Source organism: Cetorhinus maximus, chromosome 25, assembly GCF_964194155.1.
Source record: "Cetorhinus maximus chromosome 25, sCetMax3.hap1.1, whole genome shotgun sequence".
NCBI lineage: Eukaryota > Metazoa > Chordata > Chondrichthyes > Lamniformes > Cetorhinidae > Cetorhinus > Cetorhinus maximus.
In genome coordinates this window covers 34,764,588-34,780,029 of record NC_135903.1, presented here as the reverse complement: position 1 = coordinate 34,780,029, position 15,442 = coordinate 34,764,588, and the positions used below count along the sequence as shown (strand labels likewise).

The following is a 15,442-nucleotide window of genomic DNA, read 5'->3' as shown; positions in this document are numbered from 1 at the left end:
TAAAATGGTGGTGCAGTACTGAGAGAGTACTTTTGGATGGGACGTTAAACCATTGACCCATCTTCCAACTCCAGTGGATATAGATGGTCTTATTTTGAAGAAGAGTGGAGATGTCCTCCCCAGTGCCCTGGCCACTATTTATCCCTCAACCAACATTACTAAAAGAGATTATCTGGCCGTTATCACATTGCCGTCTGTGGGATCCTGCTGTCCGTGGGATCCTGCTGTGCAACATTCCCTCTAAGCTGCACGGGTGCATGATCTTCCAGCAATCGGGGATGTGCCATGCAGGGAATAAGGAGGCTGCTCACAAGCACTGGTCCCTTTAAGATGCAGACACATACCACGCAGTGCAATAAACAGGTAGTGCACAGCTAAAGGGAATTGGAGAAAATGTTAATGTTGCAAGAATATTAACTGCTCCTTAATGCTGCATTACAAAAATTACTACACTTCAAAAATATCTCATTGGCTGTAAAGCGCTTTGGGGTAATCTGGGGTCAGAGAAGGTGCTATAGAAATACAAGTCTTTCTTTAGCAGCTATTCAGCTCAGCTAACTCGGCATAAACCTGGGGGTCAGAATCACAGGGCTCACTTCTACACCAGGCAGCGACCTTGCCAACTGACTGTCAGCGGAGCTCCCGTACTTTGTGCTGAAACCCAAGTCATGAGGATGTGTGTTTAAAATCGCTGCTGTAAGTCAAGATTCTGATATAACTGAGATCAGGACCTGATCTGAGCCGATGGACAACAGTCAGACTAGGTACTGACCTGCTGTTACAGAAAGGTTAACGCAGTGTGGCTGAGTTTGGGTCTCCTTGTGTTTTCCCTGCAGTGGCAAAGCGACAGAGACCGGATCAACTGAGCAGCGCTGGTCCTGGGAAGGAGCGATCTGCGTATTTCTTCTGGCAGGGCTGCCTGTCGAGCATCAGCGGCAAAGGAACTTCTGCGTTGACGACAGTGGAACTGGGCAAGGACAGAGAATCACAGGTAACAACAGTGTGTGTAAGAATTGGAGGTGCAGGGGTAGGAATTACAGAATTACAGTCACCATATTTAATCAGATTATCACAGTGACACTTCACCGTCCAAAACTGGACTGGGCAATTATGGAAACAGGTAGGCTATTCAGGCCCTTGAGCCCATCCTGCCATCCTATTGGATCATGTCTGATCTGTACCTCAGCTCCACTTACTTGTGTTTGCTCCATATCCCTCAATACCCTTACCCCACAAAGATCTATCAATTCTAATGTTGAAAATTTCATTTGACCCAACATAACAGCCTTTGGTGATCATAAGAAATATTTTGCTCTCTGATTTTCTACTATTCTTTTTCTGTCTTCTGCTATGAAAATGGTGGAGAGACTTCGATTTTCACTACCCTGTGTCTGGAAGAAGTACTTCCTAATTTCACTCTGAACAGCCTGGCTCTAATTTTAAGATTATGCAGCCCTTGGATAGCAGTGCCCACCAAAGAAAATAGATTCTCTGTATTTAAAGCACTTGGCTAATGGTTTAGATGTAACTGGAAAATAGTCCTATTTAGCTATGGAGGAAATTTAGTGCACTTTTTATCCAGGGGGAAAGAGATATATGCCTCTCTATTCCTTCATCTAAGTCATTTCTATAAATAGTGAAAAGCTGAGGCCCTGGTACAGACACTTGGGGGACACCATTAGGCACACCTTCACAATTTGAATACATATCCATTACCCTTCTCTCTCTCTCCTGCCTCGGAACTAATTCCCTATCTTAGCTACTGGGTTGTCTCCAATTCCATGCACTCGTTTTTGCTAACGGTCTCTTATGTGAAACCTTGTTGAGTGCCGTCTGTCTGTCTACATGAGTAACATCCATGGACACTCCTTTTTAAAATTCATTTATGAGATGTGGGCATCGCTGGCTAGGCCAACATTTATTGTCCATCCCTAACTGCGCCTGAGAAGGTGGTGAGCTGCCTTGTTGAACTGCTGCAGTCCACATCTATTACTTAGTTAGTTAGACATGGACTATACTTTACAATTCCATGCTGGCTCTCTCCAATGAGCTCATATTTGTCTAGATGCTCAGTTTCCAGTAATTTTCTCAAAATTGACATTAGATTACTGGGCGTTTAATTTCCTAGCTTATAGAAACATAGGAACTAGGAGCAGGATTCAGCCCTTTGAGCCTGCTCCACCATTCAATATGATCATGGCTGATACTCTATCTCATCACCATGTTCCTGCTTTCTCTCCATACCCCTTGATGCCTCTAATATCCAAAAATGTATCCATTTCTTTCTTGAATATACTTAGTGACCCGGCCTCCACAGCCTCTGTGGTAGAGAATCACACAGGTTGACCACCCTCTGAGTGAAGAAATTTTTCCTCATCTCAGTCCTAAATGACCTGCCCCATATCCTGAGACCGTGGCCCCTGGTTCTAGACCCCCCAACCAGGGGAAACATCCTTCCTGCATCTAGTCTGTCTAGCCCTGTTAGAATTTTATGCATTTCAATCAGATCCCCTCTCATTCTCCTAAACTCTAGTGAACACAGGCCCAGTTGAACCATGCTCTCCTCATACGACAGTCCTGCCATCCCCAGTATCAGCCAAATGAACCTTCGCTGCACTCCCTCTATGCCAAGTATAGCATTCCTTAGGTAGGGAGATCAAAACTGCACACAATACTCCAGGTGTGGTCTCACCAAGGCCTTGTATAACTGCAATAAGACATCCCTACTTCTGAACTCAAATCCTCTTGCAATGAAGGCCAATGTACCATTTTCCTTCCTAATTGCTTGCTGTACCTGCCTGTTTACTTTCATTTACTGGTGTACAAGGACACCCAGGTCCCTTTGTACATCCACATTCCCCAATATATCACCATTTAAATAATACTCTGCCTTTCTGTTTTTCACACCGAAGCAAATAACTTCACATTTATCCACGTTATATTGCATCTGCCATGTGTTTGCCTATACACACAACTTATCTAAATCACTCTGAAGCTTCCTTGCATCCTCCGCGCAACTCACAACCTCGCCCAATTTTGTGTCATCAGCAAACTTGGAAATATTGCATTTAGTTCCCTCATCCAAGTCATTTATATATATATATATCAAATGGCTGGGGCCCAAGCACTGACCCCGGAGGTACACCACTAGTCACCACCTGTCATCCGGAAAAAGACCCATTTAATTCCCACTCTCTGTTTCCGGTCTGTCAACCAATTCTCAACCCATGTCAATATATTACCCCCAATCCCATATGCTTTAATTTTACCCACTAGCCTTTTATGTGGGGCTTTATCAAAAGCCTTTTTGAAATCCAAATACACCACATCCACTGGTTCTCCCTTATCTATTCTACTAGTTACACCCTCAAAAATCTCCAGTGGATTAGTTAAGCATGATTTCCCTTTCATAAACCCATGCTGACTTTGTCTAATCCCATTAATGCTTTCCAAGTGTTCTCTTACCACGTCTTTTATAATAGACTCTAACATTTTCCCCATTACTGATGTTAGGGTAACTGGTCTGTAATTCTCTGTTTTCTCTCTCCCTCCTTTTATAAATAGTGGGGTTACATTTGCCACCCTCCAATCTGTAGGAACTGCTCCAGAGTCTGTAGAATTTTGGAAGATGACCACCAATGCATCCAATATTTCCAGGGCCACTTCCTTTAGTACTCTGGGATGTAGATTATCAGGTCCTGGGGATTTTTCAGCCTTTAACCCCATTAATTTCTCTAGCACCATTTTTTTTTACTAATACTGATCATCTTCAATTCCTCCCTCTCACTAGACCCTTGGTTCCCTAACATTTCTGGGAAATTATTTGTGTTCTCTTTTGTGAGGACAGAACCAAAATAAGTGTTCAATTCTTCTGCCATTTCTTTGTTCCCCATTGTAATTTCCCCTGTTTCTGACTATAAGGGATCTACATTTTTCTTCACTAATTTTTTTCTCTTCACACATTTAAAGAAGCTTTTACAGCAGTTTTTATGTTCCCTGCAAGTTTACTCTCAGACTCCATTTTCCCCTTCTTGATCAATCTTTTTGTCCATTTTTGCTGAATTCTAAACTGCTCCCAATCCTCAGGCTTGCTGCTTTTTCTGGCAATTTTATATGTCTCCTCTTTGGATCTAATACTATCCCTAATTTCTTTTGTAAGCCATTGTTGAGCCACCTTTCCTGTTTTATTTTTGCGCCAGACAGGAATGAATAATTGTTGTAATTCATGCATACGTTCCTTAAATATTAGCCACTGCCTATCCACTGTCAACCCTTTTAGTAAGGTTCCCAATTATTATTGCCAGCTCACACCTCACACCCTCGTAGTTCCCTTTATTTAGATTCAGGACCCCAGTTTCAGATTCAGATTCTTCACTCTCCATCCTAATGAACAAATCTATCATTTTATGGTCGCTCTTCCCCAAGGGACCCTGTACAACAAGATTGTTAATTAATCCTTTCTCATTGCACAATACCCAGTCTAGGATAGCCTGCTCTCTAGTTGGTTCCTCAATGTATTGGTGTAAAAAAAATCATGTCCACACTCCAGGGAATCCTCCTTCATAGTATTATTGCTAGTTTGGTTTGTCCAATCAATATGTAGATTAAAGTCACCATGATTACAGTTGTACCCTTATTGCATGCATCTCCAGGTTCCTGCTTAATGCTTTCCCTTACATCTGCATTACTGTTTGGGGGGCCTATAGACAACCCCACCAATGTTTTCTGCCCCTTGGTGTTTCTTATCTCCACCTAAACAGATTCCATATCATGATTTGCTGAGCCAATATCCTTCCTCATTGTTGCATTGATTTCCTCCTTTACTAACAGTACTACCCCACCTCCTTTTCCTATTTGTCTGTCCTTCCTATATATTGAATACCCCTGGATGTTCAGTTCCCACCCTTGGTCACCCTGCAGCCATGTCTCCGTAATTGCATCTGTTTATATATATTTGCGCTGTTGATTCATCTACCTTATTGCGAATGCTCCGCGGATTAAGATACAATGCCTTTGGACTTGTCTTTTTAACCTTGTTAGTCATCTTAGCTTTATTTTGCACTATGACCCCATTTGTTTCTCACCCTTGTTTTTTCTGCCTTCCACTTTTGCTTATTACTTTTCTGTCTTTGTTTCTATCCTTGTTTCCCCCTCCTCCGTCTCCCTGCTCAGGTTCCTATCCCCCCGCCATTCTAGTTTTAACCCTCCCCGACCGCACTAGCAAACAGCAACCCTGAGGAAGTGGCATTGGTAATAATCCTGAGATTACTACCTTTGAGGTCCTACTTTTTAATTTACGTCCTAACTCCCCATATTCAGCTTGTAGGACCTCATCCCTTTTTTAACCTATGTCGTTGGCACCAATATGTACCAGGACCACTGGCTGTTCACCCTGCCCCTACAGAATGCCCTGCAGCCTCTCCGAGACATCCTTGACCCTGGCACCAGGGAAGCAACATACCATCCTGGAGTCTCTTTTGCAGCCACAGAAATGCCTGTCTGTTCCCCTTACTATTGAATCCCCTATCACTATAGCCCTGCCGCTCTTCTTCCTCCCCTCTTGTGCAGCAGAGCCACCCGTGGTGCCATGGACTTGGATCCTGCTGCTTTCCCCTGAGAAGTCATCTCCCCCAACAGTACCCAAAATGGTAAATCTGTTAGAGAGGCAGATGGCCACAGGGGACTCCTGTACTAACTGCCTTCCTCTACTCTGCCTGGTGGTCACCCATCCCCTTTCTGCCTGTTCAGTCTTTACCTGTGGTGTGACCTCCTCACTGAACCTGCTGTCTATGATAATCCCAGCATCGCGGATGCTCCACAGTGAATCCACCTGCAGCTCCAGCTCCGAAATGCGGTTACCCAGTAGCTGCAGCTGGACACACTTCCTGCACACATGGTCACCAGGGACACTGGAAGTGCCCATGGCTTCCCACATAGTGCAGGAGGAACATATCATGAATGCGAGATCTGCTGTCATGACTTCCCTTTAGATTAAGCTTGTTAGTTACTCCCTTTAAAGAATACTAACTACGCTAGGGGCCTTATTCCACTCCAAACACTCCCACTACAATCCAAAGTCCTCACTTTATTTTGTTTAAGCTAATGGACAGCAGTGGTTTAATTAGTAGAAAAAGTAGAAGAACTCACCTGACCCTACTTCCCAATCAACTGCCTCCCCTGCGTTGGGTCACGTTTTGAATTGTGACATCACTTCGAACTCCTCTGCCTGAAGGTCCTGAGGGTACACCTCTCCTCTCCGATCTCGGCCTCTGTTTCTCGTACCCTTTTATACCGCTCTCACTGGCCTCTCCTCTCCGATCTCGGCCTCTGTTTCTCGTACCCTTTTATACCGCTCTCACTGGCCTCTCCTCTCCGGCCAGCCCCAAGTCTCCCCGGAACTCTCACTCTGTCCTCGGGCCGCTTTCAGCCCCGAATCCAGCTCCCGCTCTTTTTTAGATCTTTGCTCTGACTCTCAGCCCCCGCTATTTTTAAATCTTACCAAGGCTGCTGCTCCTCTCACGCTGCCTCCCTGTCCCCCTCTAGACTCTGGCCTGGTTTTCTTTACACTTTAAAATCGCCGCTCCTCTCGAGCTGCCTCCTGGTCTCTCTCTCCCCTTCGCTTCTTACATAATGGGATCCATTCCAGCATGAGGATTCTTGGTGCCTCCAGAGGCATTAAGATCCCCAAAGGGATTTTTCCCCTGGTTTCAGTGACTCTAACAATGAATATAACCATAGCCGTCAGTAGCTTCAGCTACTATTTCTTTTGTTCACAGACAACTAAACTTTACCCAACTCGTACAGCTCAACAGTGCACTGTTCCCCTCATTGGCTCGTCCACAGTCAGCGGGGAAGTTTCAGGAGTCACAGTCAGAGTTTACTGTTTCAGCCCAGCAATGTTCATTGGGACTAGCTCATCACACCCAGCAACTTCAGCTTGTCTCACAAGGGCTTGTTTTGCAGTCAGTCCTGTAACATGACAGATTATCGGTCGGGTGTCAGTGAAGACTCAGTGGTAGCAGTTTCACCTTAGTCAGAGTGAGTTCAAATTCAACTCTAATTTTAGTTGATGCCCCAGCAGAGTAATGAGGAAATGCTGCACTGTCAAAGTGCTGCCTTTCAGATGAGATGTTAAACCAAGGCTTCAGTCTTCCCTCTCGGGTAGATTGAAAAGATCCCACGGCACTATTTCCAAAAAGAGAAAGGTAAGTTTTCTCTCAACCTCCACAACATTGGCCTTTCTGGTGTTTGAGGATTGGCAGCTTGCTGAATGTCAAAGTGCGGGGTAGGGCCAGATGGGCTGAACCCATTGCATATAGCGAGCACCATCTGTTTTAATGCTGACACTACTGTATCCCACCATTGGTGAAGGCTACAACTTCAGCTCCCTACCTGGAACATCCTCTGATCATTAGCATGGTTTCCCAGGCCTCTTCCTAACCACAGATAGACAGTGCATCATTTGTGGGTCAGGATGTGAAGATTAGAGGACACCCAGCGCCCCCCACCCCCCCACCACCCACCCCCCTCCCCCCCCACCCCCCCTCACACCGAGTAAACAGTCAGTACAGAGCTCATGGTGTAGGGGGTAGCATGATCATCATGATCATGCATAGATAGAGGATTGGTTAGGTAACAGGAAATTGGGTCATTTTCAGGTTGTAATGAGTGGAGTGTCACACCGATCAGTGCTGGGGCCTCAACTATTTACAATCTATACCAATGATTCGGATGAAGGGACTAAATGTATGGCTGCTAAATTTTCTGATGACACTAAGATAGGTCGGAAAGTAAGTTGTGAAGAGGACATAAGGAGTCTGCAAAGGGGTATAGACAGGTTAAGTGAGTGGGCAAAAATTTGGCAGATGGAGTATAATGTGGGAAATGTGAACTTGTCCACTTTGGCAGGAAAAATAGAAAAGCAGCAAATTATCTAAATGGGAGAGAGATTGCAGAACTCTGAGATACAGCGGGATATGACTGTCCTGATACATGAATCACAAAAAGTTAATATGCAGTTACAACAAGTATTTAGGAAGGCAGATGGAATGTTGGCATTTATTACGAGGGAAATGGAATATAAAAGTAGGGAAGTTTTGATAAAGTTGTACAGGGCATTGGTGACATTGCATCTGGAGTACTGTGTACAGTTTTGGTCTCCTGATTTAAGAAAGGATATAATTGCATTAGAAGCAGTTCGCAGAAGGTTCACTTGACTGATCCCTGGGATTGGGGGTTATCTTATGAGGAAAGGTTGGACATACTGGGCCTCTATCCATTGGAGTTTAGAAGAATAAGAGATGAGCTTATTGAAACATATAAGATCCTTTGAGGACTTGACAGGGTGGATGCCGAGAGGATGTTTCCCCTTGTGGGAGAGACTAGAACTAGGGGACGTAGTTTAAAATTAAGGGGTCTTCCATTTAAGATGGAGACTAGTAGAAATTTGTTTCTCTGAGGGTCATCAGTCTGTGGAACTCTCTTCCCCATAGAGCGGTAGGGGCAGAGTCATTGAATATTTTTAAGGCAGAGGTGAATAGATTATTGACTAATACTGGAGTCAAAGGTTATTGGGAGTAGGCGGAATGTGGAGCTGAGGCCACAATCAGATCAGCCATGATCTTATTGAATGGCAGAGCAGGCTCGAAGGGTCTACTGATGCTCCTAATTCGTATGTTTGTACACACTGGAAAATAGCTCAGTATGATAACTGAGTCCAAGTGAGGAATTTCTATTTTAATATGGCCTCTGTTTCTGGTTATCTTGCAAGTGGTTGATCATCATGTTCACAAAACTCATTAACAAGCATTTAGCACAATGTGCTTCATTCCTTCCTCAAAATGTGACAATTTATAGCTTCCAGTGCCTCAGCTGAAAGGCACCAGTCATAGACACAGTAGCATGTCCAAATACTCCCCAAAATTGGTGCCTGCTAGGCCTTGCTCACCTTCTCTCATTCTGTATCGTGTACACTGCATGGTGTACTGTATATGAGAAGTATAGTGTTTAACACTGCATCAAAAGCATCATGACAATAGAGAAAACAATTACTTTCAATTTTCCTGGTTGATATTTTATTGAACCAAATTGATCTACTTAATATGGGTTTGCTGAAATATAGCGCTGCTGATTGGTTGATTAAGGGTTAAATGTGTGTGCTGTTGCCTAGGTGCTGGTGTCACAGGGAAAGGAGCCCCCCTGCTTTCTCCAGCTGTTCCAAGGAGGAATGATTACCCACAGTGGCAGAAGGGATAACATCAGAAGCTCACAAGGTTTGGATTGTGAACATTTTATTTTGAAGGAGTAAAGAGAGTTTGAATTTTTTTTTATATGCATTCATGAGGTGTGGGTGTCGTTGGCTACACCAGTATTTATTGCCCATCCCTACTTGGGGAGCCAACCACATTGCTGTGGGTCTGGAGTCACATGTAGGCCAGGCCAGGTAAGGATGTCAAGATTTCCTTCCCTAAAGGACATCAGTGAACCAGATGAGTTTTTACAACAATCAGCAATGGTTTTGTGGACATCATTAGGCTTTTAATTCCAGATTTTTATTAGATTCAAATTTCACCATCTGCCATGGTGGGATTCCAAACCCAGGCCCCAGAGCATTACCCTGGGTCTCTGGAATATTAGTCCAGTAACAATACCACTATGCCACTACCTCCCTGTTGTGTCGGAGAAGATTGTGCAAAAAAACTACAGTCTGTGATGGATGTTTAAGGGAAAGAACTCCCATTTCCCCATATTCATGCCTCTAGGCTGCAAAACTATTTCTCTCATTATATTGGGGTAATGTTAGCTTTGTGTAATAGAGTGACTGATTCACTATCACTGTTGTGAAACTAGTGTACAAAGTCAACATTACCCCCCTCCTCTGTCATTCATGTTTCTCTCCCTCTCACACTAATCTCACTCCCTCTGATATATTTTGTATTATATAATCCCAATTTTGCCCTCCATGACCCTTTCTGAAGAAGGCAACCTGTGCCATTGCCGGGAAAAATACCAAAATCTCTATTGCCAGGAGGTTTTCCTGGGCAATTCTGATGCAAAGAGCTGCTGCTGATGAAACCAGCTGATTCAGCAAAGGTCCAGTATCTTGGCCAAAAGTTTGCCATTTCTGACCTATACACTTCTCCAGCGTCACTGTTTGTAATATATCATTTGCCAGACATTATTCAAAGAGAACATTTAAATGTTGCCCATTCAGGAGGTGACAGCTTGGCTTTGTTGCTTTGCTCTTGTCTCTGAGCCTGATGGTTGTGAGTTCAAGCCCTACTCTAGGACTTGAATGTGTGATGTAGACTGATACATGTGTGCAGCACTGGGGACATTAATACTGGCCCCATCCACCTGCTCAGATGGATGTTAAAATTGCACAGTACTGTGTTGAGAAAGTACAAAGAGCTTTGCAGTGCCCTGGCCAATATATATTACTCAGCTAACGTGACTAAAACAGACTTTCTGCTCATTTATCTCAATGCTGTTTATGGAACCTTGCTCTGTGCAAATTTGTTGCCTTCGTATGTGATGACACTTCAAGAAAGAATTCATTGATTGTGGAGCCTTTTGGAATATTGAGGACACAGGAAAAAATGCATTCCTCTTGCCCTTTGTGTGACATTTCTGTGGGCACAAAGTGTTTTATGTTCACTGAAATACTTTTGTAGTTTTGTTATTATAACATAGCAGCCGGTTTGCACACAGCAAGCTCCCACAAATTGCAATGAAATAATTAAACAAATGTTCTGTTTTAGTGATATTAGTCGAGGGGTGAATGTTGACCAGTGAAAAATTCCCTTTTCTTCAAATTGTGCTGTAGGGCCTTTTAAAGTGCTGTACTATATAAGTGTTAGTCTTAGAGTCATTGTGCATTCAGCTATATAGCACTTCAAGTCTATTCTGGCTTTCTGTAGATTCATCAAGTCAGTCCCATTCATGTGCTCTATTTCCATTGCTCTATTTCCATTCTCAACTGCCCATCCAATTTCCTTTTGAAACCACTGATCATCCCCATTTCCACCCCCTCCTAGGGTGAGAGTTCCAGGTCATTACCATTTGCTGTGTAAAAAAAAAAGTTCCTCAAACACATCCCCAAACATTACTGCAGTGGTTCAAGAAGGTGGCTCACTACCACCTTCTGAAGAGCAATTAAGGATGGGCAATAGCTAAGCTAGAGAGTGACTCATCAAAGCCCTATATAAGGAAGGGACTTTTAAAGCACACGGTCAGTAAGAGACGCACAGTCCGCGAGGGGAGACTTCAGCCTGACTGAGACAGAGATCGAGTGAGTATTTTTGGGAATTTGGTTCAAAGTGGAAATTCGTTGCATAGGAGGAAAGCGGTGCTTTAGGTAAAGTTTACTGCAAGAAGTAAAGTGTGCTGAGTGGGGAGTTCGGTGAAGGGCAGGGAGGAGGTACTTTTTCCTTCTCTTTTTCAGCCTCCAGTATTTGATTTCCACTTTGGTGCAGCAGAAGGAGCACGTAAACCAGTAACTGGTATTATTAGTTTTATCAGTATTGTAAAATTTACTGGCAGTGCCAAAACATATTAGGAGGTGTAGGCTTTATTAATTATAATTATTAATGCAATTATTAATTAATTAACACATATTGGGAGATGGCAGGGCAGGCGATGTACTGCGATTGCAGGACATAGGAGCTTCTGGATACCGGTGTGATCCAGGGCAAACACATATGTAGTAAGTGTTTGCAGTTTCATGAATGTCAGCTCCAGGTTATTGAGCTGGAGGCTGAGCTGCAGACACTGTGGCATATCGGGGAGGAGGAAGTTACCTGGGCACTTTATTCCAGGAGGTGGTCACACCCCTTTGGATAGGGTCTTCTGATTTGGCCAGTGGTCAGGGACAGGAAGGTCTGACTGCAAGTGAGGCAGGGAAGGGGACCCAGAAGGCAGGAGTGCAGGAGCCTCGGCCTTTGCAATTGTCCAACAGGTTTGAGGCTTTTTTCAGCTTGTTTGGATGAGAGTGGGGCTGCAGGGTGGATGAGCTAACTGGCCATGGCACTGTGGTACAGGAAGTCATTCAAGTTACAAGGAATGTAGTAGTAGTAGGGGACAGTAGAGTCAAAGAGATTGACACCATTCTCTGCAGCAGAGCATGAGTCCAGGCAGCTGTGTTGCCTGCCTGGTGCCAAGGTTCAGACATCTGCTCGGGGCTGGAGAAGAACTTGCAGTTGGGGTGGGGGGGGTGACCCAATAATCATGACATAGGCAGGACAAAAAAGGAGGTTCTTCATTGACAGTTTAAGGAGCTTGGCACCAAATTAAAAAGCAGAACCTCAAAGGCAATAATCTTTGGATTATTGGCTGAGCCATGTGCAAATTGGCAAAGAGCAAATCAGATTAGGGTGATGAATGCATGGCTCAAAGTCTGGTGTTGGAGAAGTGGGTTCCAGTTCGTGGGCCACTGGCACCAATACTGGGGAAAGTGGGATCTGCGCCATTGGGTTAGTCTACACCTGAACTGTGGTGGGACCGATGTTTTTGTGAGCCGCATAATTAGCGAAGTAGGGAGGGTTTTAATCTAAGTAGTAGGGGCAAGGGTACAAATTTGGCAAGATGTGGTAAATCAAAGAGTAGAGACAAGGCAAAAGAGAAAGCTAACATTTAAGAAGTATTTGGATGTGTACATGCGAGGCCATGGCTTACAAGGTTATGGACCTAGTGCTGGAAAATGGGATTAATATAGTTAGGTACTTGTTTGACCGGCGCAGACTCAATGGGCCAAAGGGCCTTTTTCTGTGCTGCAGACCTCTATGACTCTATGAGAAAGGTATCATTACAGGAAATGAAAAACAGACCATGACAGGAAGGGACAGAGAGTACAAATCTAACAGTAAATCAACAGAACAGACTAGAGGTTATGAAAAGAATAAAAGGATCAAACTAAAGGCTCTGTATGTGAATGCATGAAGCATTTAAAACAAAACAGATGAACTGACAGTGCACATAGAAATAAGTAAGTATGATTTGATAGCCATTACAGAGACATGGCTGCAGGTGGACCTGAATATTGAAGGGTATAGGATATTTAAGAAGGACAGGAAGTGAGGAAAAGGTGGAAGGGCGGCTCTGTTAGTTAATGATGGTATTGGCATAATAGAGAGGGATGACCTAAGTTCAGGAAACTAGGGTGTGGAAACGGTTTGAGTAGAGATGAGAAATAGTAAAGGCAAGAAGTCACTTGTGGGAGTCATGTACAGGCCCCCTAACAGTAACCACATGGCTGAATGGAGCATAAAGGAAGAAATAATGGGAGTTTATCAGAAAGGCATGGCGATCATCTTGGGAGATTTTAATCTACATATAGACTGGAAAACTCAGATGGGTAAAGGTAGCCTAGATGAGGAGTTCATTAAATGTTTTTAGGATAGTTTCTTAGAACAGCATGTTCTGGAGCCAACCAGAGAGCAGGCTATACTAGACCTGGTATTGTGCAACAAGATGGCATTAATTAATGACCTCATAGTGAAAGTGCCCTTAGGTAGCAGCGACCATAATAAGATTGAATTTTATATTCAGTTTGAGAGAGAGAGAAGTGAGTCTGAGACTAAATTTTTAAACTTAAATAAGGGCAATAATGAGGGCATGAAAGCAGAGCTGGCTACAGTGAATTGGCAAATTAGGTTCAGGGATAGGTCAATAAAGATGCATTGGCAAACATTTAAGGGGGTATTTCAGAATATATAGAATAGATACATTCCAATGAGTAAGAAAAAGTCCACGGGTTAGACACACCATCCATGGTTAACTAGAAAGGTTAAAGATAGTATCAAACTTAAAGGAAAAGTATATATTTGTGCAAAGATAGGTGGAAAGCCAGAAGATTGGACAGACTATAAGGAACAGCAAAGGACGACTAAAAGGTTAAAAAGAAGCGAAAAATTAGAGTACAAGAGAAAGCTAGCCAAAAATATAAAAACAAATAGTAAGAGTTTCTATAAATATTTAAAAAAAGAAATGAGTTAACAAATTGAACGTTGGTCCTATAGAAAATGAGTCTGGAGAATTGATAATGGAAAACAAGGAAATGACAGGTGAATTGAACAGTTATTCTGGATCAGCCTTCACTATAGGAGATACAAGTAACATCCCAGAAGCAGCTATAAATCTGGAAATGAAAGGGAGGGAGGAACTCAGGAAAATTACAATCACCTGAGAAGTGGTACTGAGTAAATTGTTGGAGCTGTGGGGTGACAAGTGTTCGGGTCCTGATTCACTTCATCATAGGCTCTTAAAAGAAGTGACTAGTGAGATAGTTGATGCATCAGTTGTAATTTTCCAAAACCCCCTAGATTTGGAGAAGGTCCCATTAGATTATAAGATAGCAAATGTAACTCCATCATTCAAAAAGGGAGGGCACAGAAAGCAGGAAACCACAGGCCAGTTAGTTTAACACCTGTCATAAGGAAAATGTTCAAAGCTATAATTAAAGAAGCTATAGCAGGGCACTTGGATAAGCTCAAGGTCATCAGGCAGAGTCAACATGGTTTTGTGAAAGGGAAATCATGTTTAACCAAATTTTGGAGTTCTTTGAGGAAGTAACGTGCTGTGGATAAAGGGGAACCACTGGATGTACTGTACTTAGATTTTCAGAAGGCATTTGATAAAGTGCCACATTAAAGGTTATTGCGGAAAATAAAAGCTTATGGAATAGGGGATGGAATTGGCATGGATAGAAGATTGGCTGGCTAACAGGAAGCAGGGTGTAGGCTTTTTCAGGTTGGCAAGATGTAACAAGCGGTGTGCCACAGGGGTCAGTGCTGGGATCTCAACTGTTTACAATTTATTTAAATGACTTGGATAATGGGATGGTTGCCAAATTTGCTGATGACACAAAGATAGGTAGGAAAGTTAGTTCTGAAGAGGACATAAGGAGTCTACAAAAAGATATAGATAGGTTAATTGACTGGGCAAGGATCTGGCAAATGGAGGATAATGTGGGAAAATATGAAATTGTCCATTCTGGAACTATGAATAAAAGAGAAGCATATTTCCTAAACAGTGGGAGATTGCAGAGACTTGTATCTGCTGGAGTTTAGAAGAGTAAGAGGTGACTTGATTAAAACATATAAGATTCTGAGGGGTCTTGACAGGGTGGATGTGGAGAGGATGTTTCCTCTTGTGGGAGAATCTAGAGCTAGTGGTCACTGTTTAAAAGTAAGGGGTTGCCCATTTAAAACGGAGATGAGGAGAAATGTTTTCTCTGAGGGTCGTGAGTCTTTGGAACTCTTCCCGAAAAGGTGGTGGAAGCAAAGTCTTTGAATATTTTTAAGGCAGAGGTGGATAGATTCTTGGTAAACAAGAGGGTGATAGGTTATCGGGGGTGGGTGGGATACAGATTTCAGGTTACTACCAGATCAGCCATGATTAAAGGGCAAAGCAGGCTCAAAGGGACAAATAGCCTAACCCTGCTCCT

General features: G+C 43.3%; 1 protein-coding gene across 4 annotated transcripts in view; it reads left to right on the top strand.

Annotated features, from left to right (window-relative positions):
• The window catches only part of LOC144668048 (supervillin-like), a 141,280-nt gene that overhangs the window by 104,721 nt on the left and 21,117 nt on the right, over positions 1–15,442 (top strand). For all 4 annotated transcript variants that reach the window (XM_078529795.1, XM_078529791.1, XM_078529793.1 and 1 more), the window contains 2 exons: positions 837–991; positions 9,170–9,272. In XM_078529795.1, the coding sequence (XP_078385921.1) occupies positions 837–991; positions 9,170–9,272 (258 nt within the window). The remainder of the gene's footprint in view (positions 1–836; positions 992–9,169; positions 9,273–15,442) is intronic.